Consider the following 27,119-nt stretch of genomic DNA (forward strand, 5'->3'; position numbering starts at 1 on the left):
GGCAAAGAGTTTAGGGAGAGAGATTCAGAAACATAAAAATACCTTAGTTTTATTAAAGCATTTTTCCAACTGGTTTTGATCGGGTATATTGACGGCACATACTCTACTACGGCTTCTCATGTGAACATAAAGAAATATGTTTGAATAATATCTTTAAAATATTTCAAATTTTTATTAAATATTTTTATTGTTTTAAGATCACAGTTAAAGTACTTTAGCATGTTATACACATGACTTACATGTGCAATTTTTAGAAATATCAAATTAGGTATAAGATTGTGAAGAAATTATATAAACGTGTATATTGACTTTTACTACACATACATCTAAGAAAGCAGTAATTCTGTTGTACCATTACGTGGAAATCATTTATTACATGGCATGTTTACACCAACTCTAAAGAGAACCAAGCCAATTTCTGAAAGGAAAAAAAAGAGCGATTCCATCATGCTGAAACTGTCAATGGGCTTAGGACCTGGCGGGCCACGCGGCTGCGGTCGGTTCACGACTTGTACATAAGCAGCTCAGACCTATGCGAGTAGTTCACAATCTGGTATGCGGAATCTCAGGTGGTTTTTAATTCTTTTCTTTTTCGACAAATTCCTGAGAGCAAGAGACTCGTTTAGTGCTAATGAAATGAAAAAAATGCTGCTGCTGCCCTCCCTTCTGCTGCTCAGCCCACAGGGCTGACCCTTTGGGGGCTGCAGGGCGACAGCAGTCAGCTTAGGAGACGTGTGTGCTGGGCGACTTATGGGAGAGCCTGTGAGGTAAGGTTTGCACTGTGAGTGGAGGGCTCGGAGGCTTTAATTAGGTCCTTGGTACTCAGTAACCAGTTCTGCCCGAGTTATGAAGTCTTTGGAAGGAGTAGCAATGTCCGTAATAACTAGTTCTATGCACAAAAATCAATTTGAGGGCAGGATCAAGAAAAGTGGTCATGGAACTATTAAGTACAAGGTTTCTTCTCACAAATAAAATTTGGCCAGAAGAGAAAACTTTCTTTTTAAAGAAAATGTATGTTTATGTTTTTGAATAAAATGGTAGCACAGGGAAGTCTGAGGGGAATCAAATATATTTGTCTTGTTATTCACTGTTTTGTTGCTTCTCTGCTCTGACATGTAAGTGAAGTAATATCCCCAGTGAAAACGACAGAGTCATTCAATACGGAGTGTAATAACTTAGCGATCACTTCCAGGCTAAAGCAAAGCAGTCCATCAAACCCTGAATACTTCACCAGACATATCTCGTAAGATGAACTGAACTGCTTCCTTTTTAATAAGTATGATGTTAGTCTAAATAAGATTATTTTTTAAAAAAATCCCCAAACTCGTATAAAAACAATCCAAATCCAGTTCTTTGGGAGTACTTACATAATGAAAGGAACATCTAAATATCAGTACACTTTTTATAAGGTGCGAACAAGGTCATCTGGGGAGCTAACTTTTAATTTCTACCTAGCAGCCACTCCGAATACTTTACAGGTCGAATGTAGTAACAGCATCTGCTTCTACTGCCCATTTTCAGCAATACATTGTTCTCTCTGGAGAAGGTGGTTCATGAAGTCCAAACACTGCAGTGGAAAATAGTGGCACTGAAGGTAGAAGCATAAAAAAAGAAAAAAAAAAAAAAAGGACAAGCCTTTGAAACAGGACTTACTGAAATTAATTTTAAAGCCGAGGTAGCCCGTTAGGATTGGCCTTCCATGAGGGCTCTGTGGAGCAGTGCAATCAAAGGTGACCCTCCTCAACAGTGTCACGTACACCCCAACTTTCCCTTACAAATGACAACTCCTTCCTCTTCCCAGTGAAGTGGTGACACGTCTCCTCTGCTGTGCTGACGCGGCCTCCAGCCTCCGCTGCTGGTCTTCAGAACACTTAGGATTCATACAGTAGATTCACAGGCAGCATGGTCCCACTGCTTCACATTAATGCCAAACTAGGTACAGAGCTATTTGGTATTCCCTTCGCCCACCCTTATAAACAAAAACATGTCATTCCATTGTCAGTTTACTCCTGTAACAATTTATAAATTGCTTAAGATTTTACATAGGCGCAAACATTTCCATACGTTGAGCCTAAGACTGCGGAGTGACAAGGAGATTCTGTATGATTTGGGCAGAGTAACATCTGACTTGAGAAAACGATGGGATTGAACATGTCAGATTCTACGTGCCAGGCGGTTCAGACGCTCCTTTCTGTTCATAGTGTTCCATCACACTCACCCACCGGTTTTAATGCAGGAACAAGAAAAACAATGACAATCTGGGAATTATTTCAGCATGGCTTTGGGACATGGCATTGGTAGAGAGCTCACAGGACAGAATTAAATGTATTTCTAAAGTCAGAGCACATTTGTGGGGAAAAGGCTGTCAGAATTACAATAGTATGATTTATCTTTTAAACAGGGTTTTAATGAAGTTAAACAGTTTTGATCTGAAGCTCTGTGAAAAAGCCTAATTTGGGGACAAGAACCTGTATTTCCAATGTGGCTATGGGACATTTTTCTTTTTCCCAATCTCATATACAGTACCCAAACAAATAAAAACTTAAATGATGTCTTACAGTAATTTTTCTTTCACTCAGCTTCTTAGAGCTGACGCTTCAGTTACTATAATATACTCTACACACTTCAAAATGACACAGGAAATACTCAGAATAACTAAATAAATAAAAGCTAAAGAAAACTGGAACAGTACTGTGTCTCCATCCGAGACTAAACCATCTACTTCCAGCATTACAGAGAAGGGCTAGGACAATTTTTTTCAAAAGATTTATATACAGGTTTTAATCCAGAAATTAAGGTTAAAAGCATAAATATTGATAATTTCACCTAAATTCAGAATGGTTTCAGAAAGATATGATACAACGGTTTAGAATCAAACAAGGCAGAAGAGCATCATGTTTTGGTTTGCTTGGATATACATAAGGTGCGACAGTCTTCTCTCTGGAGGATGCTCGTGGGCCACGTTAGTGCGGCTGGTGTCTGCTGGCAGATTAACGTACACACCATAGCACTGTGATTTGCCAAAATAAAAAACATGAGAGAAATAACGGGGGGCGGGGGGGCGGGGGGGACGACGACACTACATGTTGGTCTGAAATATTTGTGCTAACAAATTTTGTTACCTGAAAATACCAACACCCCGCTCCAGCAGATTCAGGGTAATGAGAAGCACTATTACTGAAATCAAGACTTCACTCATAGAAACGACAAGGCGAGTGTCTACAGAACTATAAAGCTTTGCAGGATTTCTGCTACTCTCAGTCCCTAACCGCTTAAAAATTAAGCATTTCTACAAAAAGGTTTTTTTTAAGTATCTGAAAACAGTCATATCCAGTAGGTCGCCCTCCCACCCACACCCCTGCCTAAGGGAAAAGCCACTGAGGTTTAGGAAAAGCAGATCAAGTAAGATCTTCATCACATAGAAAAAAAGTAATTTTTTGTTTTGCTTCTTTTTTAGAAAAAGGTCCCATGAATATACAGCAATCTCTTAAGGAATCTAGTGAAAGTCACTGGAGGACTGACAGGTGCTCTGGGAAAAATAGATCTACTCTAACATGTTCTAGAGAATACCAAGTTAGTACCATTGTCAAGGTGCATGTTCTGCACCACACAGTTTCTGTTGTTGGTGTTTTGGATTTTAGCTAATTTTAAATCACTGCTAGCAAGTGGTCCAAAAACTCCAACAGCCACCAACACTGGGACCCAGCCATTTTTAAATGTTCACTTTTTGTTTGGAAATTTAGAAAATATTAACAAAACAGCATCTGAGTAAAAATCTCATGCTCAAAATGTGTGATGGGGCTGCTGGCCTGATTTATTTCTATGTGAACAGGGTTAGGCTTAACCTCTGATTAACGCTTACAAATCCCTCCTTTCTTCATCCCCACAATGACTACGCATCTTTAAAGAAGATACTGTCCTAACACTCTGCTGCCCTTTTTATCTGCTTTGAAAAAAAAAAAAAAAAAAGCTATTTTTTTTGTTTTCCATTGTACATATTTCCCAGCACCGACACTGAAGCAGTATCTACAACTGTGAAAAGCTAAGCCTAGTCAGTGTTAATAGAATCACCTTTTTTTTTTTTTTGGTATGGCTATTAGGTCAAATTACGATTAGAAAAGAAATCATCATTACAATTCAGTCAAGTATAAATAAGAAAGCTAGATAAAACCATGTAAACTGTCACCATTTAGAGATCTAATTCAAAAGCTTCAAACTTGAACTAACACTATCAAAATTCCATCAGTTTGAAAAATCAATAAAAATTATTGCTGGAATCCAATAATTAGAATTTGGTAGTTTGTGCTGTGATGCAAGAGTGGGGAGATACTTTGTGCTATGGAACAAATACCCTGTAAAATCTGAAGCCTCAGACTAATTTTGATGTATCACTTTGCATCTGTTGCTAGGAGACAAGACACTGTGAATGAACGTCAGGTGGTTAAGTCAATATGTTGAATGTTCTAAGCCAGCTAATCCACTTGGCACTGGCATATGTACGGTTGGTTTATGTTCAAAAGCAACAAAACACAAAAAGGAAACATAGGCTTGCAGGTGATCTATGACTGGGAGTCCCACTCTGGGTAGGCATTCCTCCCTGATCACGCACTCTATACCTCCTAAGACACAAACTCGAAATGGCTCTAAAAACCTGCAGTGCCCATTAGGCTGTGCATAGCAAGTGCAACCCGTCCAGTCTGTCTGTAATGGATGGAAAAGGTCTGTATCACAAAGTCCACACGGAGTGAATGTCTTCAATGTGTTCAGAATAGTGAAGTAATACTAAGGTCACTTCTGAATAATATTTTTGTTTGTTTGTATGAACAATCCATTGGTCACTTAGACCCCTGTGTAAAAATAAAAGAATCCTCAAGGCATGAAAACATCAGTAATCTGTCATCTGCAGGACTCTTCCCCTGTCTGGGAAAATATTTGCCACAATTTGCCCCAAGCAAATTCTTCTTGGTCACTCAAAGCTAAGAAAAAAATTCAGCTTGTAAGAATTGTAATTTTTTCTCTCTCTCTCCCTTCTTTTTGCCAGCAAACTACCATTCTGGTGGCAAATATAAAAGTGCAGAATATATGGACCACGAGGCCGAGCATACACCGCTAACAATGGTACACCTGCCTGCCCATGCTGCTTGGGAGTCTCTGGAATAGGCTTTTTAATATTTATTCTACAATATAAATGTAGGTATAACCTATTATATAAACCATCTTAGAACTTAAATCTCCATGTACAAAAAAGACTAAGAATATCTAATAATAACTAGTGCAGTGCGTCAGTTTTTGTTTTTTTCATTTTTTGTTTTGTTTTGAAAGAATAGCTAGGTAATATACGAAACTAGTTTCACACTCTGGTTGGTAAAAGAGACGCTGGATGAGCCACAGTAAAGGCAGCCTTTTACCAAGTTACCACCAATTACCGTTAAGAGCCTTCAATAGAAAGCAAAGCTCCAGGATCATTTCATTTCTGCTCATTATCAGACAAGTAACACCACCCTCAAAGATTCTGGGTTCCGAAAGAACAAACTGGCCCAGGGTGCTAACTTCTGTTACAAGTGAATCTGGGCCGTGTGGGGCAACAAGCACTTGTTTGCGGTCTATATTTTCCACCATATGGACTGGCTAGCATCCCTCGGAAAAGACAAGGCTAGGGTAGTAGGTAAAGCACAATGTTTTACAATGAAAGGGCGCTTCACTGGTCAGCACAGGAAATAAGTACAGGAGCCTGGGGCATTTCTTTTGGCTGTCCGTCATGGGTGAGTGGAGTTGTCCTCTGACCTCTGTAAGACAACAGAAAGAAAAAAAGAGAAAATCATTTATTTAGAATATGCCACTGGAGGTAGGTAGGAGAGGATGAAAGATAACGAATAAAAGCTTCTCAATATTTTCCTTAACAGCTACTGCTCTTTTACTGTCACTTATGGTATTTCATTTAAATAAAACTGTTATTGTCTTTAGAACTTTTTTTTAAAAAAAGGATTTCTCATCTCAATTCCCCTCATACAACTCAACAGATACGCTTTGGATTCTAACCAACCACACCTTCATTTTGTAGAGCCAAAACCTGAAGCGCCAGCATATTTGGGACTGCTCCCTAAGAGGTGGGCAACTTTCCATCAGGGGTTGTGGTTCCTGGGCCGCCATCTTCCTCCTGACCCACTGATGTTAAAGACAACATGTTCTTTTCCTTAATTTGCCCAAGAAGAAAATTCCTATGATAATTGATAACCTTGAGGTTTATTTCTAAAGACATATAATAATAAACCCAATTTAAACTTAAGGCCAATCAAAGCGATGGCCCCTGAAGAGATAGTAGAGAGATGGACTGCCATTCTAAAACAATGAATGAAGAAACAATGAACGCTCCTAACTAAAGGAAAGTCTCACAGGCATTTGGAGAGAGTGTGTATGGGGAAGAGCTTCAGATGTAAGAAAATCCAGTCCATGTGGGCCAAAACCAACACATATGTAGGGAGAACTCCAGACAAAATTCATGGAAATTTCCACCATTTGGATTGGAACCATGCCGAACATAGCTGCTTTTTCATTCAGCTTTGTATAATTGGTAGGAAAAAAATATGATTCACTTTGTGGTTATGAGAAAACTGTTCAAAATTCTTGGTAATTTCTATAGAGCTTTCTATTCTCAAAAGATAAGACTGGATACCACCTTGACATTTGCTAACAGGCCTAGGCGGCCTAGCCAAAGCTCACTCACTGTTCCATCCCACAGTTGGGGAGCGGGGGAGCACAGATAGCACTGAAGATATGTGAAGCAGCAACAGCAATGTTTTCGTTGGTTCAGCCTTTCAATATAGTATTTTCTTTAGATACAGTAGAAAAAAGGACCTCTTTCAAGATTCAAGTTAATATTTGTTCCATAACTACATGTAAGTTTCTTGGGTGCACATAAAAAAAAAAAATAATGTAAATAAATTACAACCTTTGGGGGGGTTCAGAATCTGAGGATCATCTGCCAGCCTAAGACATCAGGATTTTAGAAAAAATGTGTTAGAATCAAACCTCTGGATTAATCAGTTTATTCATGGATGGATACTGCTGAAGTACCAAATATTCACTATGTTCAGCTCTTTGTTCAAGAGAGAAGAAATTAAAATGGCATTTTTTACCTTTAAGACTGAATATCTAATAATATTACAGAAACCAGAAGATTTTTAATAAATATTTAAAAAGAAACATAAAGAGGAGAAAATGTGAAAGATGAAAAGTATAATCTGAGAGAGAGAGAGAGAAATTGAGGAGAAAGTCCTAGTTAATAAATGGAAAAAGAAAAGGAGGTGGGAACATGGGCAGGAGGGACCTAGGTGGCTGCTGATGGTTCCGGCCCCCAGTGGAAGGGTCAAGTGAGAGCGGTCCAGATTTTCTAGGACATGACAGATGCTTGCTTAGGAAGCGTGCTAGAGCAAAGCATTAAGGGTTCTGGAGTTAGACCTAAACTTTGAATCTTGTCTCAGGCACTAACTAGCTGTGTGCTCTTGACTAGTTAATTAACCCCTGAGCCTCAGTTTATCATTAAAACGGGACTAAAAACATCCATTTTAAGGATTAGATTTAATGAACTTCTCTGCTTAAAAGCTCCTAGTAAACAAACAGCAGGCTCTCAACAAAGGTTTGTTCCAACTCCCTATTTCCTGCATTTTATAAAACTGCCTTTCTGTTAGGTTTCTGAACCTAATATCAGATTTTTAGTGGCAAAAGGGCAGATGCTCTATTTTCACCCTAAACCTCACTGGCCACCCTCTAAATGACAAACCTAGGTGATGCCTAAGCCATACTTACTGGTGTGTAACCCAGGTCTTTTTAGTTAACCCAGGTACAATTACATTACGCCTATAAACAGAGAACTGGTTGGTAGGTCGGCTTTAACGGGTAAAGACTGAAGTGAGAACTAAGGCTCCCCAGGGTGATCTGTCCTTCTAGATATTAAGAATACAAACCATTTGTTAGGTTCATAATAAATTCTAGTAACCAGTATTGTTCTTTCTAATAGGATGTGAAAAAAGAATCTTTACTCACACCACTGTTCCTCGGCCTGTTACCTATCTTGTTGTTGTCAGGTGCTGTCGAGTCGATTCCAACTCACAGTGACCCTATAGAACAGAGGAGAACTTCCCCATAGGGTTTCCAAGGAGTGCCTGGTAGATGTGAACTGCCGACCTCTTGGTTAGTAGCCTGAGCTCTTAACCACTTTGCCACCAGTCTCGATAACTATCTTAGGCAGTCATATTTCAAGAACTACCTCATTTATTCATTCACCCATGGATGTAACTGGAGCTAACGGGACGGGGGGGTGGGGTGTGAAAAGTAAAAAACCAGTGCTTTCCTTTTGAGACACTCAAAATATGCTGGGAGGAGACACGAAGCATCAGTAAACAACTTCAACCCAGAGTGGAGCTGGTCTAAGAGAAGCGGCAGCATGCAAGGGCAGCAGGGAAAGAAGCCTGGGGCAGCAGGAGAAGCTGTGAGAGGAGGACAGAGGTCCAGGCTGGTGGCGGGGCCGGAGGGGGGTTGTGGGCAGCAGGAGGTCACCAGGCAGGAGCTCTGCTTACTGGGAAGGGATCCCAGGTGAGTGCAGGGCAGGGGGTGTGGAGCACAGCGGGGAGGTAAGCACACAGGTAAGCTGAGGCTTTCCACTGCTGGAGGCTGGGAGCCATGGAAGGCTGGCCAACAGCGCAATGTCGTGACTGCAGCTATGTTTAGAAGAGAACTCTGGCAGCAAGGGCGGCTGTGTGGAAGGCTTTTCTGAGCCCGGAATCACGATGCCACCTCAATTCTTGTATTCAGGCATATGTTTTTAACTCCTCTTCCTATGTGTATGTTTGTCCTCTGTACTAGGCTGTAAAACTCCTGAGTGCTGGAGAAGTGTCTTGTGTGTGATCTCCCTCAGACACTAACAAAGCCTGTCAGCATTCACTTGCTGTTAGGAACTTGCAGTGAACATATGAAAAGGAACTGGACTTTTTGGAACTATCTAGAGGCTATTTGTGAGGAAGCATTAGAGCTGTAATATGACAGGGAAAGAACAAGAAGCAGACAAAGCTTATGTCAGGGCCTCCTCAGTCTGGATGTAAAAAGGAGAATGGGCCTGGCAGGAGGGTCTACAGGTTGTGCTAGGTTTCATGCTCTTTTGTACTAAAGAAAGTCTAAGAAACCAGCTTTTCTGTGGGAAATCCACTGTGAGTAAAAATATAAAATACCTAGTATTTACAAAAGATTTTTGCCTTCTTAATACGTAGCAGAATACCCACTGACACTGAGAACTTAATGTACTTTCCGTGGCTTCACCAAGTTCAAGGGGCTTTCACAGGTATGATTTCGTTTGATCTCACAATGTCACTGATTCTTTGAGGATATCGTTATGCTCAATGTAAGATGAGAAAGCTGAGGTCCAGGGAAATAAATTACTTTGTATAGCAAACTGGAGAGCTGGAGAAAATTCCGGGCCTTCTTCCTACCATCAGTCAGATGCTAAGATGCTCCTGCCCCTGAACCACACTGTCTTCTTATCCTATCGCCACTCCAACACCATCCTCAGTGGGGCCTTTGCCTCGGACTAGCATTGACTGAGCGAGCACGGGCTACCTATTCCACACAAGTCTATGAGAAGAAGATCACTTACCCCCATTTTACAGCAGAAAAACTGAGGGTGAAAGGCTAATGACTTTGCTCAACATCTGGCAGTTTGTAAACAGCAGAAATAGGACTCAAGCCCAGGCCTGACATTTGACTCCAGAGTTCATGCTTAACCACTGGATCACACTGCTTTCCTTGTTCTCTCAGGCTGTTTATAGAAATGAAGCTTAGCCACAGCATAAGAGATTTAAGACAAAATACTCAGCTGGCTCTATTTCCTTGTATTTTCCCATACTGCTAATTAGCACACACACTTTTCTAACACACAAACAAGTGTGCTCAAGTCCCACAAGCCCCAATGCATTGTCAAAAATGCCACAAACCACACCAGAAAGGACAATCTGGGCTTCCATGCTGCTTCTCCATCCATGTGCCATGGATGGGGGTGAAGTTCAGGAGAGTCCCTGGGACCCTGGCACTGACCTGTGCACATTTTCCATGGCTGCCACCTCGGCCAGCGCAGCAAGGCTGAAGAAGGCAGACACGGCAGGCATGTCTGGAGTGCTGCTCCGCGTCCCAGCTGCCTCGGTGTGGTGTGAGCATTCGTCGTTGCAGTCTGTCTCAGCCATTTTGGGGAGACGCCTCTGCAGTTGTTCCTTTGGTTTGTCATCTGTAACAAAAGAGAAATCCATCACAAGAGGGTCACTCTGTTCTCTCCGGAGAAGACGCAGAGGCAACTGTCTGCCCGTCAGAGTGAAAGGCGCTAACACTGGTCGTCCCTGCTCACTCCTGCCATCAAATCAAACAGTGAGGCTCTAGCGGACTCTCTTCTCCTGTGGTAACAAAGTGCTTTTATTAAGCTCAATTGCAACTATGAGCACTACTGTGCCCGAAGCTGAGCTGAAGACAAGCTGGGCTTTATCCAAGGTCAGAAAAGAGTCAGTCTTGGAGTGAGACGGAAAAATGGACCTTGGCCAAAATAAAGCCCCAGGGGTATCTTCAGAGGGGCCTGTAGACGCTGTAAGAAAGCCCTCAAGAAGCCGGCTGACTAGACATTTCTGACCAAGTCTCAGCTCACGTCCTACTACAGCAGCTTGGACTCCTGGTGTGCCGTGACACCAGCACTTGGGATTGCCGAAGCCGCAGAAGCATCACTCCTGAGATCTCAAGGTGTTACGTGTATTTTGAAGACCTAGTAGAAGAGATGAAGGGCCCACTAGTACTTATGAAGAGATGACTAAAATGCTATGCAAATACACGTACTGGAAATGAGTACAACTTTGTTCTATGTGGTCATTATAGAGGAGGGAAAATTTTTATCATGGTTTTAAAAACATTTTAAATAGAGAAAGCAATCAATAATGGCTATAAATGTCATATATTAAGCCATGCGAGTGCTATGATGTTTTTCTACATAAAAGGGACCATTTTCTAAAATGTCTTTCATTCTTCCTACAAGTAAAATGAGGCTATTACAGCCTACAAAATGAAAACCACAGAGCAGAAACCAGAGGCAAAAGTGAAGGCGGGAGGGCGTGCTGGACCAAAAGTCAGGAAAACTAATTTGATTCCTCATCCTACTTCCACTGAGATGAATATACTCAGAAACAAAATTTTATCTCTTTAAACTTCGTCTTTTATATGACAAGGTAAAATTGGGGGTCTTTAAGATAGCTCATGATTCTAACGACCTATAAATGTAAAACACAAGAAAAAGTAAACAAAATGCACTAATTCTTCTCTAAATCGGAACTCAGCAGATAGATTTACAAATCTGATATTTATAAATATCACCCTTAAGAAACACTCATTTAAATATATTTTCTATTTTTAAAAGGTCATCATGACCTTTGATCTTTTCCTGGAACCTGGACTGGAGGGGGAGGATACTTTCCGTGGGGCTGAAGGGAAGACTGGAGGTGCCAAAAGGCAGGAAGGCAGCAGCTAAGACCACTAACGCCTAGCTGGCCAGCTGCCAAAGAGCCTCCAGACGGGAAAGGGGGCTGCTGAGTGTTACTCACTGATCCCACCCCGTATCTTGGGACTCTTAGGCCATTCTACTGCTGCTGACACCACTGGGAACAGCAAACAGACCACAGACCATCTCTGAAAATGCGAAAATTCACAGTAAGATGCTATTTGGTTAAGGATTGGCCCACAGAACTCCAGAAATCCATAAGCACTTTCAGGCCCCCACAGTGGTCTGAACTGGATCACAGAAGTATTGGAGGCTTTTTCAGGTTCCTTAATCTGTTGGTTTAAATACCTAATAGTCTGGCTTGTGATGGCTTGCATAGTGAACCATGGAGACACTGATTCATCTGGAACTTTTCAAATTCTAGGCTCTTTGAGAATTTACCTAACCAAAACTGTTTTTGTGCACGCTGAGAAAGGGAAGGAGATGCTGACAGTCCTAAATACTGCCTTTCCTTTTTAGGAATTCCAGAAATGCTCTTAGAAAAAGAGCTATTGTTTCAAAACATGGAATAAAACATGTTCATTTGGATGTCTGCAGATAATTAGTTCTCAGGGAGATCCACAAAGAGAAAATGTGACTGTAACCCAACCCACAGAACAGACCTATTTTTCAATGCGGATCCCAGGGTGGCTTATAGTCATTTGCTGGCCAACGTGGCCATGATGCCATCCCGGTCACCTATTTGCTCTAGTAATCTCTGTCTAAGGCTCCCTCTTCTTACCCAAAGTACCTCCTGCTGGTGATACTCGGCCATCTGCTGTCCTGACAAGGTGTGTGATCTTGGTTTTCCTTGCTTTTCTCTTTTGGCTGCCCACCAAAGGTTCTTGCATTGTTGTTGGCTCTGGAGTGTTGGGAATGGATAGGGCATTTTTAACCTTATAAGCAGGCTCTATGGTGTTTTTGTCTTCTGAAAATATGGCTGCAACAGGACAAACCATACATATAGTTACACACAAAAATACAAAGCACCAACACTGCTCTTGGAACGAAACATTTCTAAGTGTCGGACCCATCTGAATGGAGAATTTACATTCAGAGTTTTCAAAGCATTGATGGAAAAATAAAATATTGTCCATATTTTTTTGTTACTACTTATTTATATTTGCATTGATGAATTAAGTACCGAGGATTACGATGCCCTCTACCAGAACGCTAAACAAAGAGGCCACTGGAGTAACGTTTTCTAGTAAACCCACCTGTGATCAGCGGCCCCTATCCAAGACCCCTGTGGCCAACTGGTCGACAGAGGATGGTAAAAAGTTTCTTTTCTTCTGAGAACACTGAGATTAAATGTGTGCTTTCTAAACTCACAGCTGTGGCTGCAACCTTTATTTGCCTTCAGTCACCAGGCTGGACTGATCAAAGAAATTATTTCTGAGGTCTGACCTTCTTTTATGCATATTGACTACTTAGTAAGGACGTGACAAACCTTGGTGAAGCCAGAATATGAATGAAACCGTCTCCCATTCTCTGCTTTCTAGGACAAGGTGAACGTGCTTAGTGAGATTCTGATGACGTACCACGTCAGCAGAGTTCATGGAGAAGTTAGTTTTAGGTATTCTAACTTCAGTGTCAGTAAATCATTTAATGGTACAGCCTTATATCCTTAGAGTTACTGTGCAAAGAGCAAGAAAGGCACCTACCACGGTTCCGATAACAAAGTTCGTCACTGGTTCGAGAAAAGTGCTCGTGCCTTTTCTTATATATTTCCTAAGGTGCTTCCCTCTACCCTTAGTTTAAAAATAAGATAACAATAGGCAGATCAGTATATTAGGCATTTAGGAGTCTATACATGTAGTCTAGTTTCATAATTGAGACTTTTTTAAAAATTATTCCAGGGGCCTAAGGGGGGTTAAGGGCATTGGGAAAGACAAAGAGGCATCTTTTCATTCTATCTATCCAGGCTCATAAATAGGCATGTTGTTGTTGCTGCTGTTAGGTGCCACTGAGTTGGTTCCGACTCCTAACAATCCTATCACGACAGAAGGAAACACTGTCCAGCTCTGCGCCATTGTCACAATCGTTGCTATATTTGAGTCCATTGTTGCAGCCACTGTGTCAATCCATCTCGTCAAAGGTCTTTGTCTTTTTCGCTGACCCCCCACTTTACCAAGCCTGATGTCCTTTTCCAGGGACTGGTCCCTCCTGATAACATGTTCAAAGTATCTGAAATGAAGTCTTGCCCTTCTCGCCTCCAAGGAACACTCTGGCTGTATTTCTTCCAAGATAGACTTGTTCGCTCTTCTGGCAGTCTGTGGTATATTCAATATTCTTCACCAACATCATAACTCAAAGGCATCAATTCTTCTTCAGTCTTCCTTATTTATCATCCAGCTTTTGGATACATATAAAGTGACTGAAAACACTATGGCTTGGGTCAGGCACACCTTAGTTCTCAAAGTGATATATTTGCTTTTCAACACTTTTAAAGGGGTCTTTTGCAGCAGATTTGCCCCATGCGATCTGTTGTTTGATTTCTTGACTGCTGTTTCCCTAGGCGTTGATTGAAGATCCAAGTAAGTAAAATGGAATCCTTGACAACTTTGATATTTTCTCCATTTATTATGATGTTGCTTACTGCCCCAGTTGTGAAGACTTTTGTTTTATGTTGACGTGTCATCCATACTGAAGGCTGTAGTCTTTGAGCTTCATCAGTAAGTGCTTCAACTTCTCTTCAATTTCAGTAAGCAAGGTTGTATATTCTGCGTACTGCAGGGTGTTAACGAGTCTTTCTTCAATCCTGATGCCATGTTCCTCTTCATATAATTCAGCTTCTCGGATTATTTCCTCAGCATACAGATTGAATAAGCATGGTGAAAGGATAGAACCCTGACACATACTCTTCCTTGTTTTAAACCACGCAATATCTCCTTGTTCTGTTCAAATGACTGCCTTTTGTTCTGCACTAGCACAATTCAGTGTTATGGAATTCCCATGCTTTGCAATGTTACCCATTATTTGTTATCATCCACACAGGTGAATATCTTTGCATAGTGAATAAAGCAGAGGGAAACATCGTTCTGGTATTCTCTGCTTTCAGCCAAGATTCAGCTGACACCTGCAATGATGTCCCTCATTCTACATCCTCTTCTGAGTCCAGCTTGTATTTCTGGCAGTTTTCTGTCAACGTACTGCTACAACCATTTTTGAATTATCGTCAGCAAAATGTTACTTTGTAATATTAATGATATTGTTCGACAATATCTGCATTTTGTTGGATCACCTTTCTCTGGAATGGGCACAAAGATGGATTCTTTCAGTTGGGCCGGTCGGGTAGCTGACTTCTTGGCACAGATGAGTGTTTCCGTTGCTGCACCTACTGTTGAAACATCTCGGCTGGTATTCTGTCAATTCCCGGAACCTTGTTTTTTTTGGCAATGCCTTCAGTGCCGCTTGGACTTCTTCCAATAGCACAGGCTCTTGATCATACGCTGCCTCCTGAGATGGCTGAGTGTTGACCAGTTATTTTTGGTACAGTGACTCTGTGTATTCCTTCCATCTTCTCTTAATGCTTCCTGTGTTGTTGCATATCATCCCCATAGAATCCTCCAAAATTGCAACTCGAGGCTTGAATTTTTTCTTCCATTCTTTCAGCTTAACAAACGCCAAGCGTGTTCTACCCTTTTGGTTTTCTAACTCCAGGACTTTGCACATTTCATTATAATACTTTACTTTGTCTTCCCGAGCCACTCTTTGAAAGCTTCTGTTCAGTTCTTTTACTTCATCATTTCTTTCATTTCCTTTAGCTACTCTACATTCAAGAGTAAGTTTCAGTGTCTCTTCTGATATCCATTCTGGTCTTGTCTTTCTTTCCTGTCTTTTTAATAACCTTTTGCTTTCTTCATGTATGATGTCCTTGATGTAATCCCACAACTGGTCTGGTCTTCAGTCATTAGTGTTCAAAGTGTCAAGTCTATTCTTGAGGTAGTCTCCAAATTCAGGTGGGATATACGTAAGGTTGTACTTTGGCTCTCATGGACTTGTTTTAATTTTCTTCTGCTTCAACTTGAACTTGCATAAGAGGAATTGATGGTCTGTTCTGCAGTCAGCTCCTGGCCTTGTTCTGACTGATGATATTGAGCTTTTCCATTGTCTCTTTCCACAGATGTAGTAGATTTGATTTCTGTGTTTTTCATCTGGTGAGGTCCATGTGTGTAGTTGCCATTTATACTGTTGAAAAATGGAATTTGCAATGAATAAGTCGTTGGTCTTGCAAAATTCTATCATGTGATTTCCGGTGTCGTTTCTATCACCAAGGCCATGTTTCCAACTACCAATTCTTGTTTCTAACTTTCACGTTCCAATCACTAATAATTATCAATACATCTTGATTGCATGTTTTTATCAATTTCAGGCTGCAAAAGTTGGTAAAAATCTTCAATTTCTTCATCTTTGGCGTTAGTGGTTAGTACGGAAATTTGAATAATAGTCATATTAACTGGTCTTCCTTGTAGATGTATGGATATTATGCTATCACAGACAGCATTGTATTTCAGGATAGATCTTGAAATGTTCTTTTGACTATGAATGTGATGCCATTTCTCTTCAATTTGTCATTCCTGGCATAGGAGGCCATATGATTGTTTGATCAAATTGTCATAGCAATCATTTTTCTGATGAAGACGACGGGAAAGTGGGTCAAGAAATCAAGGTATGACATGATAAACTTTATGCAAACTAAACCCAGAGGACAACTGAAGGTGCTTATCAGAAAGTGTATTTGAAGTTGGACACTGGAAATTAAACAAAATATCAATAACATAGAAAGAAAAACTAAAACCAAAATAAGAGGGGACAAAACAAAAACCAGAACAAGTCAAGGTATGAAAGAATGCCCTTGTTGGAATAAATATTTACATAAGCTTCATTTTTAAATTTCTAATCTATATAACTCTCTAATGGGTTCAAGTATATTTGTAAAAAAGGAAGGCCATGAATTCCTAAGATCTTTGCTCTGGAAATCATAGCGCTTTGTCTTAAAAGATGTCTGAAAAGAAGAGCTTGGTTACAGACTTTCCTTTCCAAAACAAAAGGGAAATAATTTGCATTACATAAAAAAAAAAAAAAAATTATCTGCCATGAAGACTTGTGGCTTGGCCTTACCTCAATATTGAATAATATGGCCTTGAAAAGATAAGCTTAAGACAATAGAGCTGTTCTTAAAAAACAAAAACTATTTGGGCAGTGTTCCCAAATACGTTTTGAAGCAAGTAATCAAAAATCAGGCAAAGGGCTTCTTTTAAGTTGTACATTTATACTCAGGTTGAATGGATCTACCTCAATGGTGGGCTACTTTTCAGAACGTTAGATATTTAGTCTTAGAGCATTTATACTTTGGTATTTGGCTTAATGCAGGCCAGTGATGACATATATCTTAAAGTTTTTTTAAATAACTTTTTTTCAAGTTTCCAGTAAAACAAAAGAAAATTTGGTTAGAAAAACTCAAGAAATTTTCATGACTCTAGCCTTAAAATTCAAAGCTCCTAAAAGTGTATCAAAACACCTAACCCATTGCCCTCAAATCAATTCCGACTCATAGCAACTCTAGGACAGAGTAGAGCCGCCCCATAGGGTTTCCACACCTGTCATCTTTATGGAAGCAGACTGCCACATCTGTCTACTGCAAAGCAGCTAGTGAGTTCAAATTCCAACCTTTTAGTTAGCAGTCGCGCAATTAACCACTGTGCCACGAGCGCTCCTTCCTAAAAACATAAAGAAGGCAAAATCTGAAATTACAACGAGCATTAACTAACCAATATTGCTCCATCAGAAGCCCTGGTGGCGTTGTGGTTAAGTGCTATGGCTGCTAACCAAAACGTCAGCAGTTCAAATTCACCAGGTGCTCCCTGGAAACTCTATGAGGCAGTTCCACTCTGTCCTATAGGGTCGCTATGAGTCAGAATTGACCTGATAGCAATGAGTTTGGTTTTTTGGTTTGATCGTTCAGTCACAAGCTTCAGAATTTCTAGTTTCTTGTCCAGATCCATTAGCTACACCTTCTAATTATAACAGGTGTCTTGTTTGCCTCTCCAGCATGATCGCTACATTAGAGATGGTCCTTCCAGAAAGAATATTAAGCTCTTTCCTCTCCTAGAAAGAGCTTTTTCTTCCCAGAAAAAATCCAGAACTTGTGAAAATAATGGTATAGCGGAGCTTCAAAAATGAAGGGTACATCACATCAGAAGAGCTGCTTACAGAAAGAAAGGCACCAAGAAGGTAACGAGAGGAGCCAAATAGTTTGAGGAAGGTACCCAGTTTCTACCAAGATCATGCGGTATGGAAATAATACAGTCATAAAGAGACCTGGATTCTACTCTTCACTTTTCTATTTATTAACTGTGGGACCACAGGCCTCAGTGTCCTCACGTGAAGATAGGGGTTGGACTACATTAGTGCTAAAGTAGTCATCCAGCCCTAAAATTCTACTGATTTTGCCAGATTGTCTACAATCAGTGTCCTTGGCCAGGGAAAACAAGCCTCCAGCGTTCCCTTGTTGGGTGTGTGTGTGCACGCACGCGCCTTCAAATGGTTTCGTGTCTACTCAATGGTTGAATCTTTTCCTGGTCATTCCAGATGAATTGGTAAAAACACAATAAGAAGTCAAGGGCATAACTGCAAAATGGGAGGTATAAAAGCAGACTGGGACAAGGGAAAGCCAAGAAACCAGCAGACCTGGAGCTAATAGTGGGTTGGCCAATAAATGCCCATGGTACTCAAGTCCTTAAGGTCAGAATATTAGGAGATGGTGAAGGGGCTGCATAAGGTTCCAGTCCAAGTGGAAGAGGCAACAAAAACAGAATACACTGGGAGTTCTCATAAAGTCCTGAAAATAGACAATGCCACTTAATGAGAAGTCTTCTACTACTGCTGGATCAAGTAGTGATCATGGGCCTGCAGATCATCCACTTTAGGAAAATATGTAATTTGACCTTGCTAGGCTTTGGGATAAGAGGTAAGATTGGGTCCTGCCACATCATTTTGACCATGGAGACAACTCCAGGACACACTGTTTGGTAGCCCTGACCAATGACCCCCTTAAGGATAGACTTTAGGAGGGCCCCTCTCCTAAGACAGAACAGCTGTGGAATGCAGGTAAGGCCAAGTCAAAGAAGCAGTGTCTGGGACAAAACGGTAGATTGAGTCTGGCAACATTAGCAAAGCAAAAGAAGGCCTGGTGGCCACAGACACAAGGACATGAAGGAAACAGGCCTGAAAGCGAGTACAAAGACATCAAGCCAGTGGCTTTTTTTCCTCTGCCAAACTAATGGAAATGTGGGAAAAGAAAGGCTTTGGCCTCCAAAAGCAAATTAGTCATTTCTCTTTCGGCTTTTAATTGAACACACAAACTATCCGAGCACTGCAGGACAGGGCCATGGGGTTAGCTCTCACACTCAGCTGTAATGGTAACACACGTGGAGCTTATCTTCTGAGAGTGACAACTCGAGCTCACTCTTGGAGCCACGTTAGGAATGTAGCAATAAGAAACTGTCATGTTCTCCCAACTCTCTTCTCAAAACATGGAGTATGTTTTTTGGGAAAGCATCACTGTACTTGTATTATACCCCAGAAGGCCATTAGAGTACTCTAGAGTCATGAATTTACCTCCACTAGGGGATTCAGTGGGTTTTTTTTGGAAGGCGATTCAAGGAAACTTTGGTGGCATAGTGGTTAAGAGCTACAGCTGCTAACCGAAAGGTTGGCAGTTCGAATCCACCAGGCACTCATTGGAAGCTCTATGGCCAGTCTGAATCAACTCGATGGCAACAGGTTTAACGGTTTAGGGGATTCAAACTCTCACTGAAATTATTACAGCCAAAATCTGAAACTTTACTGCCTTTGGATGGTCTCCCACAAACTGAAATGGAATTCAGATGCTTAATGGAACACAGGAAGAAAACAAAATGAATGAGTTTTATCTCATATCCTGGGAGACTCGGCTGAAGTTATACGGCAACTATTTCAAAATTGAGAAAAGAGATGAAGCTAACCTATGTGCTGTGGAACACATTTGAAGATTAACTATAATGCAGATTTTTTTTTTCCTGTAATTCAATTTATACATTGTAAGAAACAAACAAAAATTAATCTTATGGAGATCCCCAGAGGTTTTTTTGTTTTGTTTTCTTGTAAGAGACCACTGATATTTATTTGAACCGAGTAAGAGTTAAAAGTCTATAACTATGTAGTGACCAATGAGCTTTAGTGGAAAGAGGCCTGGTTTCTTCCCTTCCTGGTTGTATTGGTTGGGCTTCAATGCCTTCATGTACTTGGGGCTAATAAACCTTCCTTAATTCACTGGGGCTGTTTGTTAAGACTAATTAAAAAAAAAAATATATATATATATACATATATATATATATATAAATTTAATAGTCCTGTGTAAAGTAATATTAAGTATTAATTATCATCATCATCATTTCTATTAGAAACCTCTGACCTAAGGTGGATCCCTGGTGGCGCAGAGGTTAAGAGCTTGGCTGCTAACCAAAATGTTAGCAGTTCAAATCTACTGGCCGCTCCTTGGAAGCCCTGCGGGGCAGTTCTACTCTGTCCTATAGGGTCGCTATGAGTTGGAACAGAGTCAATGGCAACGGGTTTGGGTTTATCTTTTTTTTGGTAGCTTAAGTGCGAGTGTAAGTCCCAAGAACTTGGTGGAAAGATAAACACAGTGGCAGAGGTAGGTCCTTCTGGTTTACCTAAGAATTTTACCTCCAATTCTACACCATGGGCAATCTTTTTTTTATAACACGGAAAAGTTGCAGGAAATGGTTTAGCCACCTTGAATTTTAAAAGCATTGGGAAACATGCTTAAGGCAGATTATATGCTTAGCTTTCAAACCTCTGGTATATTACTGAACATCTAAGGATTTCTGATTTTTTGAAAAGAACATGAATTGAAGGCCAATTATACACAGCGTGGTGTAAGGCAAGAATAGTGAATGTGAAGCTACCACATTAAGAGAAGCCAGCAACAGCCGAAGAGCTATGTAACATCAGTAGAATCAACATTTCTGTTACAGACATCAACTTCAAACAATTCTAACCTTTGCCGGGGATAGCTTACAAATGTTAAAATTATCCTTATTATGGTTTCGTGTTCTGTCCTCTATATTTATATCCCCCAGAGTAAAGTTTTAATAAGCAGTGATAGGTTAGAGGGAGGAGGAAGCAAAGGGCCTAGATAATTCACAAAGTCTACAGTCACCACCTGAACAAGTACATATCGGGGATGGTATCAAAACAACAACAACAAAAAGGTCACTTTAAATTACTGGTAATTTCTGATACTCAAACTACCCTGATTCCTTTTTTCTGGCCTCATAAAATGAGTTTGTACTGTACACTGAAGGACTGGCATGTTTCAGCACAGGTGCTCCAAAATTTTGTCCCATACACATTAATACCAAAAAACCCCAAAAAACCCAGTGCCCTTGAGTTGATTTCGACTCGTAGCTATCCTATAGGACAGAGTAGAACTGCCAGTGAATGTAATTAAATATTTCCAATAATAACTCTACTTCCACCAACCACTTGGGACTACCTGTAAGACTCAAAATTGACTTACTTCTGCCCAAAAGGGCAGAAAATTAGGGCTGCAGAATCTGGTGCTTCCAGGATCACGTGACACAGACAGCCTAGTAATGAAATCACCAAGTGTTAGAGGGGAAATGGAATTTCAAGTTCACGTAGTACTCAGTATCACCATTCATCCCATCCCTAAACGCGGGCGTCACACATACACTTAAAACAAATGTGCAGAGTGAAATCTCAGCGAAATTTCTAATCCTGTACTGAAAAGTTCTAATTAGTGGCAGAGCTGAGACTAGAAAGCAGGCTCCCCATTTCCTACGGAATTGCTCTCTCTGTTACCCTGCACGTGCTGCCGCTGCCTTTCACATGATGTAGCGTTTTCAGTGTTCAAAAAACAAAACATTTACAACACAGATGAACCCCTGAGACTAAGACAACCTTTGAACTTGGAACAAGCTATTTCTAGAGGTCATCTTTTAGCCAAGTTGGCTTATAAAATAAACAATATCACCCAGGAGTAATGTGTTCCCTATATGAGACCAAGTGGTCAGCATTTACCCAAAAGCAAAGATGAGACGGCAAGGAGGGGAAAGGAAGCTAGATCAATGGAAAGAGGACAAACAGAATGGAAATAATGAGAAAGCTGCCACACAGTTAAACTTACAACCAACATCATGAAACAATTTGTCTAAAATGTAACTTTTCTGTGTAAACTTTCACCTAAAACACAATAAAATATTATTAAAAAATAATTTTTAAAAATTTAGAACAGTATCATTTCAGGCAAAGAGTACTATGGTCTTAAACGTATGTTTAAGTTCTCTGATAGTTCATCAATGCCTTATGTTCATCAAATCTGTGCAGAATATATTTTTAAAATGCACCAGAGCTAATGTATCAATTTTGAAACAGCATATTTAATGCTGAGAACAGCACGGCAGTTTACCTTTTGTTTTGCCAGTATTTAAACCAGAAATATTGTATTTTTACACAAATGCACACTATACGTTTTTTTCCAACCACGCAACCCCCTTGCTATTTTCGTAAGCAAGCTATGCTGCCTGTTCTATGTGTGGGTGTGTTATTTACAGGGGCACGTTATTTGCTGGAAAATACAGTAATGCTCCAAAGGAGTTGTCAATGTGAAATAACAGGTCAGAAAACAGACATACTGACGGCATTTCCTGTAAAACAACATAAACGTAGACATGGGTCACATGAACACACCTTCCAACCAAAAAAATGTCATGTTTAATAATCGCTCAAATAACAAACTTAAATAATTTCAATAAACATCTTTAAACCTGAGTATTTTTGATGAATGGCTTAGGCCAAATGTGCATTTTAATTTTTTTCCTGTTTTCAGTAAAGGCATGGTAGTATATAATAACAGAGCAACAGACTGGGAGCCAAGAGATGTGGACGTGGTCATTAAGTTCCCCTCTCTGGACATCAGTAAATCAAAGGAGGCGGACTGGGTGATCTCTAAGATCCTTTCTAGTTCTGAAATGAAGTGACCTCTGGTGAAGGACGACAAAAGCAATCAACTCTTCTAAAACATCTACAGTGAAAAAAAGGGAATCAGTGGGAAAAAGGGAGGGATGGGTCCTTAACCATCACAGAAATTAGGATTTACCTAAAGGGTTCAATATTGAACAGAAATTAGATGAAGTCACAAATAAATACTGCTGACTGAAATGAAATCTGCACCTAGGACCTACAACTTTGCTAATTAATATGGAACTTTTCCTTGGCTACACATAAGCCTCAGACATTCCATATGGGGAAGGGGACCCGGGGTGGCGCACATAGTTTGCTCTTGGCTACTAACAAAAAGTTTGCTCTTCTAACCCAACCAGTGTCAAGGTCTATCGAAAGAAAGGCTTGGTGATCTGCTTTCACAAAGATTATGGCCAAGAAAACCCTCTGGAGTAGTTCTACTTTGTAACATGTGGGGTCGTCATGAGTCATAATTGACTCAAAGGCCAACAGGTACGTTGGTTTTAGATGTAGGGAGAGTGTGCTAGGGAAAACGTTCAGGTCAGGGGTGACTTCTGCAGGCATGCCTGTGCCCAGCCACCAGGACAGCTCCACAGTGTCCTACTCTAACTGCCAGAACTTCTGCCTGCAACCTGAACTGCAGTGCTGCGTATTTTTAGCTACAAACAATTCTAATTTCTGTTCAATGTGGTTCAAAGGTTACAAAACCCCCTTTAACAAAGTAAACTCCTGTGACACATTGCTGGAGTCTTAGCAGGAACCCGATAAAAAAAAGTTTTGTTTTAAAAATGAAAAATAACCTAATTATGGACAGGCAGGTCTAATGCTATTGGTTAAGCTATGTAAATTGTATCTTTTTCTACACAGTTAGACTACCTGAAATTATGCAATGAATACTGCTTCTTTTACCTTCTATAGGGTGAAGGGCATCCAGGAAAGGTTGCTTGTTTGACCATTTATCCCCACTTCCTAAAAACAATGACAGAAAAGGAAAAGTGAAACTCTACTCCTAGTATAAACACATACACTAAAAAAGGACAAAATACAAGATGACTTAAACTAAATGTACAAAACATGAAACATCACACAAATAAGCCAAATTTGTATTTTAGCAACTTAATTCTCAAAACTGTATTTGCTATCTAAAATAATGAGACTAATACAGAAAACAAATTAAAAACAAATTGGTCTTTTATGAAATATATTGTTGGATAATTTTTGCAACTTTAATCATGGTAATCTGAAGATCAGTTAAAAGGGGATGAAAGCTGCTGTTTTTACCTAAGAATGATGTTTTTCCGCTGGAACCAGAGAAAGAGTAGTATCAATATACAAATAAAAGAGGTTGAAGTATAAGTGCAAATAAAAAAAAAAATAAGTCAAAGGTCACACAGAGGAACACACAGGTATGTATGTTTACACATGAAGATAGCTGCATTTAAAGCCTCATTCGAGAAACATGAAATGCTTCACATTTGGCCATGCACACAGGATGCAGACAGACATGGGATGAACAGCTCACGGTAGTCACGACACCAACACATGCAGCAAGACGCTACAGAAACCCGACTACCAGGACACGTGGCTGTGCTGAGCCAGATGGAAAGACTTATCTTTTATGTGAAAGGAAAGGAGTCCTGAGCTTTGAGAAGAAAGAGACTTTAAGACAAGCCCTGAAGAGGCTCAAGGGCCCATCAAGAGCCCAACAGTGAGGCACATGCTCAGAGCACAGGAGGGACGGGTGGAGAGCAGGAAGGCTCTAGTGCCCTCTGGAATAACAGTTATGGACTGAAGGAGGTGGGAGAAGAGTCTAGCAAATGATGAAGCACTCGGATGGAAAAAAAAGATGGAGGTTACGATTTAGGAGTGGAGAAAAAGGTCCACAAGAATCCTCAAGTGTCAGAGAAGGTATAGAAATTGTGGGGTTTTCACATGAATAGGAAACTGGTGTGGTTTCAGGAGGCGGCAAGGTGTGGTCCTGGCATGAAGGCTGCCAAGCATGAGGAAAACAAGAATTAACAGTCAAGAAAAGAGGTGGGTAAGGGCTCAAGAAGATGAAATTTAAAAAATGCACCAAATATAGATGAGCAGAAGCAATTTTAGGATTCACATGGAACTCTAAAATAGAGACAAATCGGAGTTTTGACTAGGGTTCCGAGTGAAGGAAATCTGTCTTTGCAGTTAGTTGCAGAGTCTAGGAATAATGAAGACGCTTGCGCCAGGAGCTGGTGACGTTGAAGCAAGCAAAGGAGAGGAAGGGGCACAGGCGGGGCATGGAGGGCACTGCTCGACGATGGATTCACAATGAAGGTGGCTGAGAAACCTTATGGAGGGTGGAAGGCACCAATACCTTTTTCTGGAACATTAGGCTTCTCCTTTTTGTGCTTATATTTGCTGACAATTTTGTGGAATAAGTTCTTTTTCTGAGACTGGAATGGACCTACAGACAATATTAATATAAATACATCTTAATTCACAATGTTTTAGAAAACAGTACTATGTGTTTCTAAACAATCATGCCCTCCCCCTCCCACCTGGGAAAAAGCAAACTGACTTGCAAGAAACATCTTGCATCTTCAACTTATCTAACTGAATAGCTCAGCACCCTTCTTCAGTGAAATTGTCTGAGGAACGTGTTGGGCGGAAGCCTCCATTAGGGCCGGGACTCCCTAAGCAGAAACTGCAGGCTCAGTGGGTACTACAATGGTAGCTGATGGCTTTTAAGAGAGACCACAGCCAGTAACCGCGGAGTGGCTTAGTCTGTAATCGGGCAAAGATCTTACTTTAAAGATTCCTAAATACTGTGAAGGATGACACTTGTATTTCACTGCTCCTAAGAAAATGATTTTCACAAAAAGGACAAAGTTTTGCCTGCTATAGCATTAGGTAGCTTTCTGGTCTTTTCTGCACATATTCTAGGAAGAAAAAATGATTTTAAAATACTTGCAAAAAAAATGATGTTTTTCTGGGGTGGGAAGTCTCAGATTCTACCTTAGTTTTCTCAGATAATTAAAAAAGAAATAAGATTTTTCAGTTATCCAACAGGTTGCTTTTTAGACTTAGCTGATAAAAAAAAAAAATTTTTTTTTTTTTTTTACTCCTGACTTAATCATTTTACGTCATTTTTCTGCTTCCTCATCTGTAAGTTGGGGTAATAACACCGAACTTAGAGGGTTGATGTGTGGGTTAGAAAGTCAGTACTTTGGAAAGACTGCTCTTGTCAGGGTCACCAATGACCCATCCGCTGTGAGGCCCATCATCAGCTCTCAGTCCCCACCCTACTACTGGGCGGTCAGTAACGTCTGACACACCTGAGCACGCCGCTGTCCACACCTCCACCTTGAAGGTTTCCTTCACTTGGCTTCTAGGACATAACCTTTCCTTGTTTTCCCTCCTCCCTCACTAATCCTTCTCGCTCCATCTCCTCTGCTTCCTCCTCTTCTCCCTTAATTCTGGGATGCTCTGGGTTTGGCACTGTCCTATATATTTTTTTATATTTACTCTCACCCCTCTGGTGATTTCTCTAGCCACATGTTACAGACTGATGACTCACTCTAGCCAGATCTCTCGCTAGTCCACATATTCTAAAAAGTCTTTGATCTTAGAAATCTTAGAAGGATCTACCTGATTCAGAGGCTATTTCCTCTACCCCCTCTTCTTCCTCCCCTGCAGCTGCACTGCCTCCTGGCTGTCCCCAGCACCTGCGTTCTCATTCCTGGTTTAGGACCTTGGCACAAGCTCTAATTGCTGCCTACAAAACGCTCTTCCCCAACATACTCACGTGGCTAACTTCTGTACAGCCTTCAAAGCCTGCTGGGCTATCTCCTGACCACCGTATGTAAAACTTCCATCTACCCCATACACCTATCACTTGTGATTCTCCTTACTCTTTTTAAATTGATTTTTAACAGCTTTTATTTTCAGATATAATTCACATACCACACAAGCCACCTATTTAAAGTATACAATCCAAAGGTTTCTGCCATATTCACAGATATGTGCAACCATCACTATAGTCAATTCTGGAACATTTTTATTATCTCAAAAAAAAAAAAATTCTACTCTTCAGCTATCATTCCCTTCTCCCCTCAGTGACCCCATCTCTAAACAATCGCCCATCTACTTTCTGTCTCTATAGATTTGCCTATTCTTGACATTTCATATAAATGGAATCAAATAACATGTGTTCTGTTGTGAGTCGTTTCTTTCACTCAGCATGTTTTCGAGCTCATCTGTGTTCCAAGAGGTATCAGTATTTCATTCCGTTTTTATGGACAAATAATATTCCACTGCACGGCTAAACCACATTTGTTCATCCACTCATCAGCTGATGGACATCTGGCCTGTTCCCACGTTTTGTCTATGATGAATAATGCTGTTATAAACAATTGTGAACAAGCTTTTTTTTTTTTAATGCTATCATTAGATTTTCTTTATTGCTTAACATCCAGGTTTTTTCTTGTTTAAAACATTTCTTTTAAGCGTGCAAACTTTTTTTGTTAAATAGTTA

General features: G+C 40.5%; 1 protein-coding gene across 13 annotated transcripts in view; it reads right to left on the minus strand.

The window, feature by feature from the left end:
• Nucleotides 1-3,947: 3,947 nt before the first annotated feature.
• BBX (BBX high mobility group box domain containing) overlaps nucleotides 3,948-27,119 on the minus strand; it is a 294,480-nt gene continuing 271,308 nt past the window's right edge. For 6 of the 13 annotated variants that reach the window (XM_064273026.1, XM_064273018.1, XM_064273019.1 and 3 more), the window contains 5 exons: nucleotides 24,960-25,049; nucleotides 23,519-23,578; nucleotides 12,300-12,497; nucleotides 10,084-10,270; nucleotides 3,948-5,786 (listed from right to left, as the gene is read on the minus strand). In XM_064273026.1, coding sequence (XP_064129096.1) covers nucleotides 5,699-5,786; nucleotides 10,084-10,270; nucleotides 12,300-12,497; nucleotides 23,519-23,578; nucleotides 24,960-25,049 — 623 coding nt within the window. In that variant the 3' untranslated portion in view covers nucleotides 3,948-5,698. The remainder of the gene's footprint in view (nucleotides 5,787-10,083; nucleotides 10,271-12,299; nucleotides 12,498-23,518; nucleotides 23,579-24,959; nucleotides 25,050-27,119) is intronic. The other 7 variants (XM_064273020.1, XM_064273017.1, XM_064273024.1 and 4 more) reach the window with 7 other exon arrangements.

Source organism: Loxodonta africana, chromosome 20, assembly GCF_030014295.1.
Source record: "Loxodonta africana isolate mLoxAfr1 chromosome 20, mLoxAfr1.hap2, whole genome shotgun sequence".
NCBI classification, from domain to species: domain Eukaryota; kingdom Metazoa; phylum Chordata; class Mammalia; order Proboscidea; family Elephantidae; genus Loxodonta; species Loxodonta africana.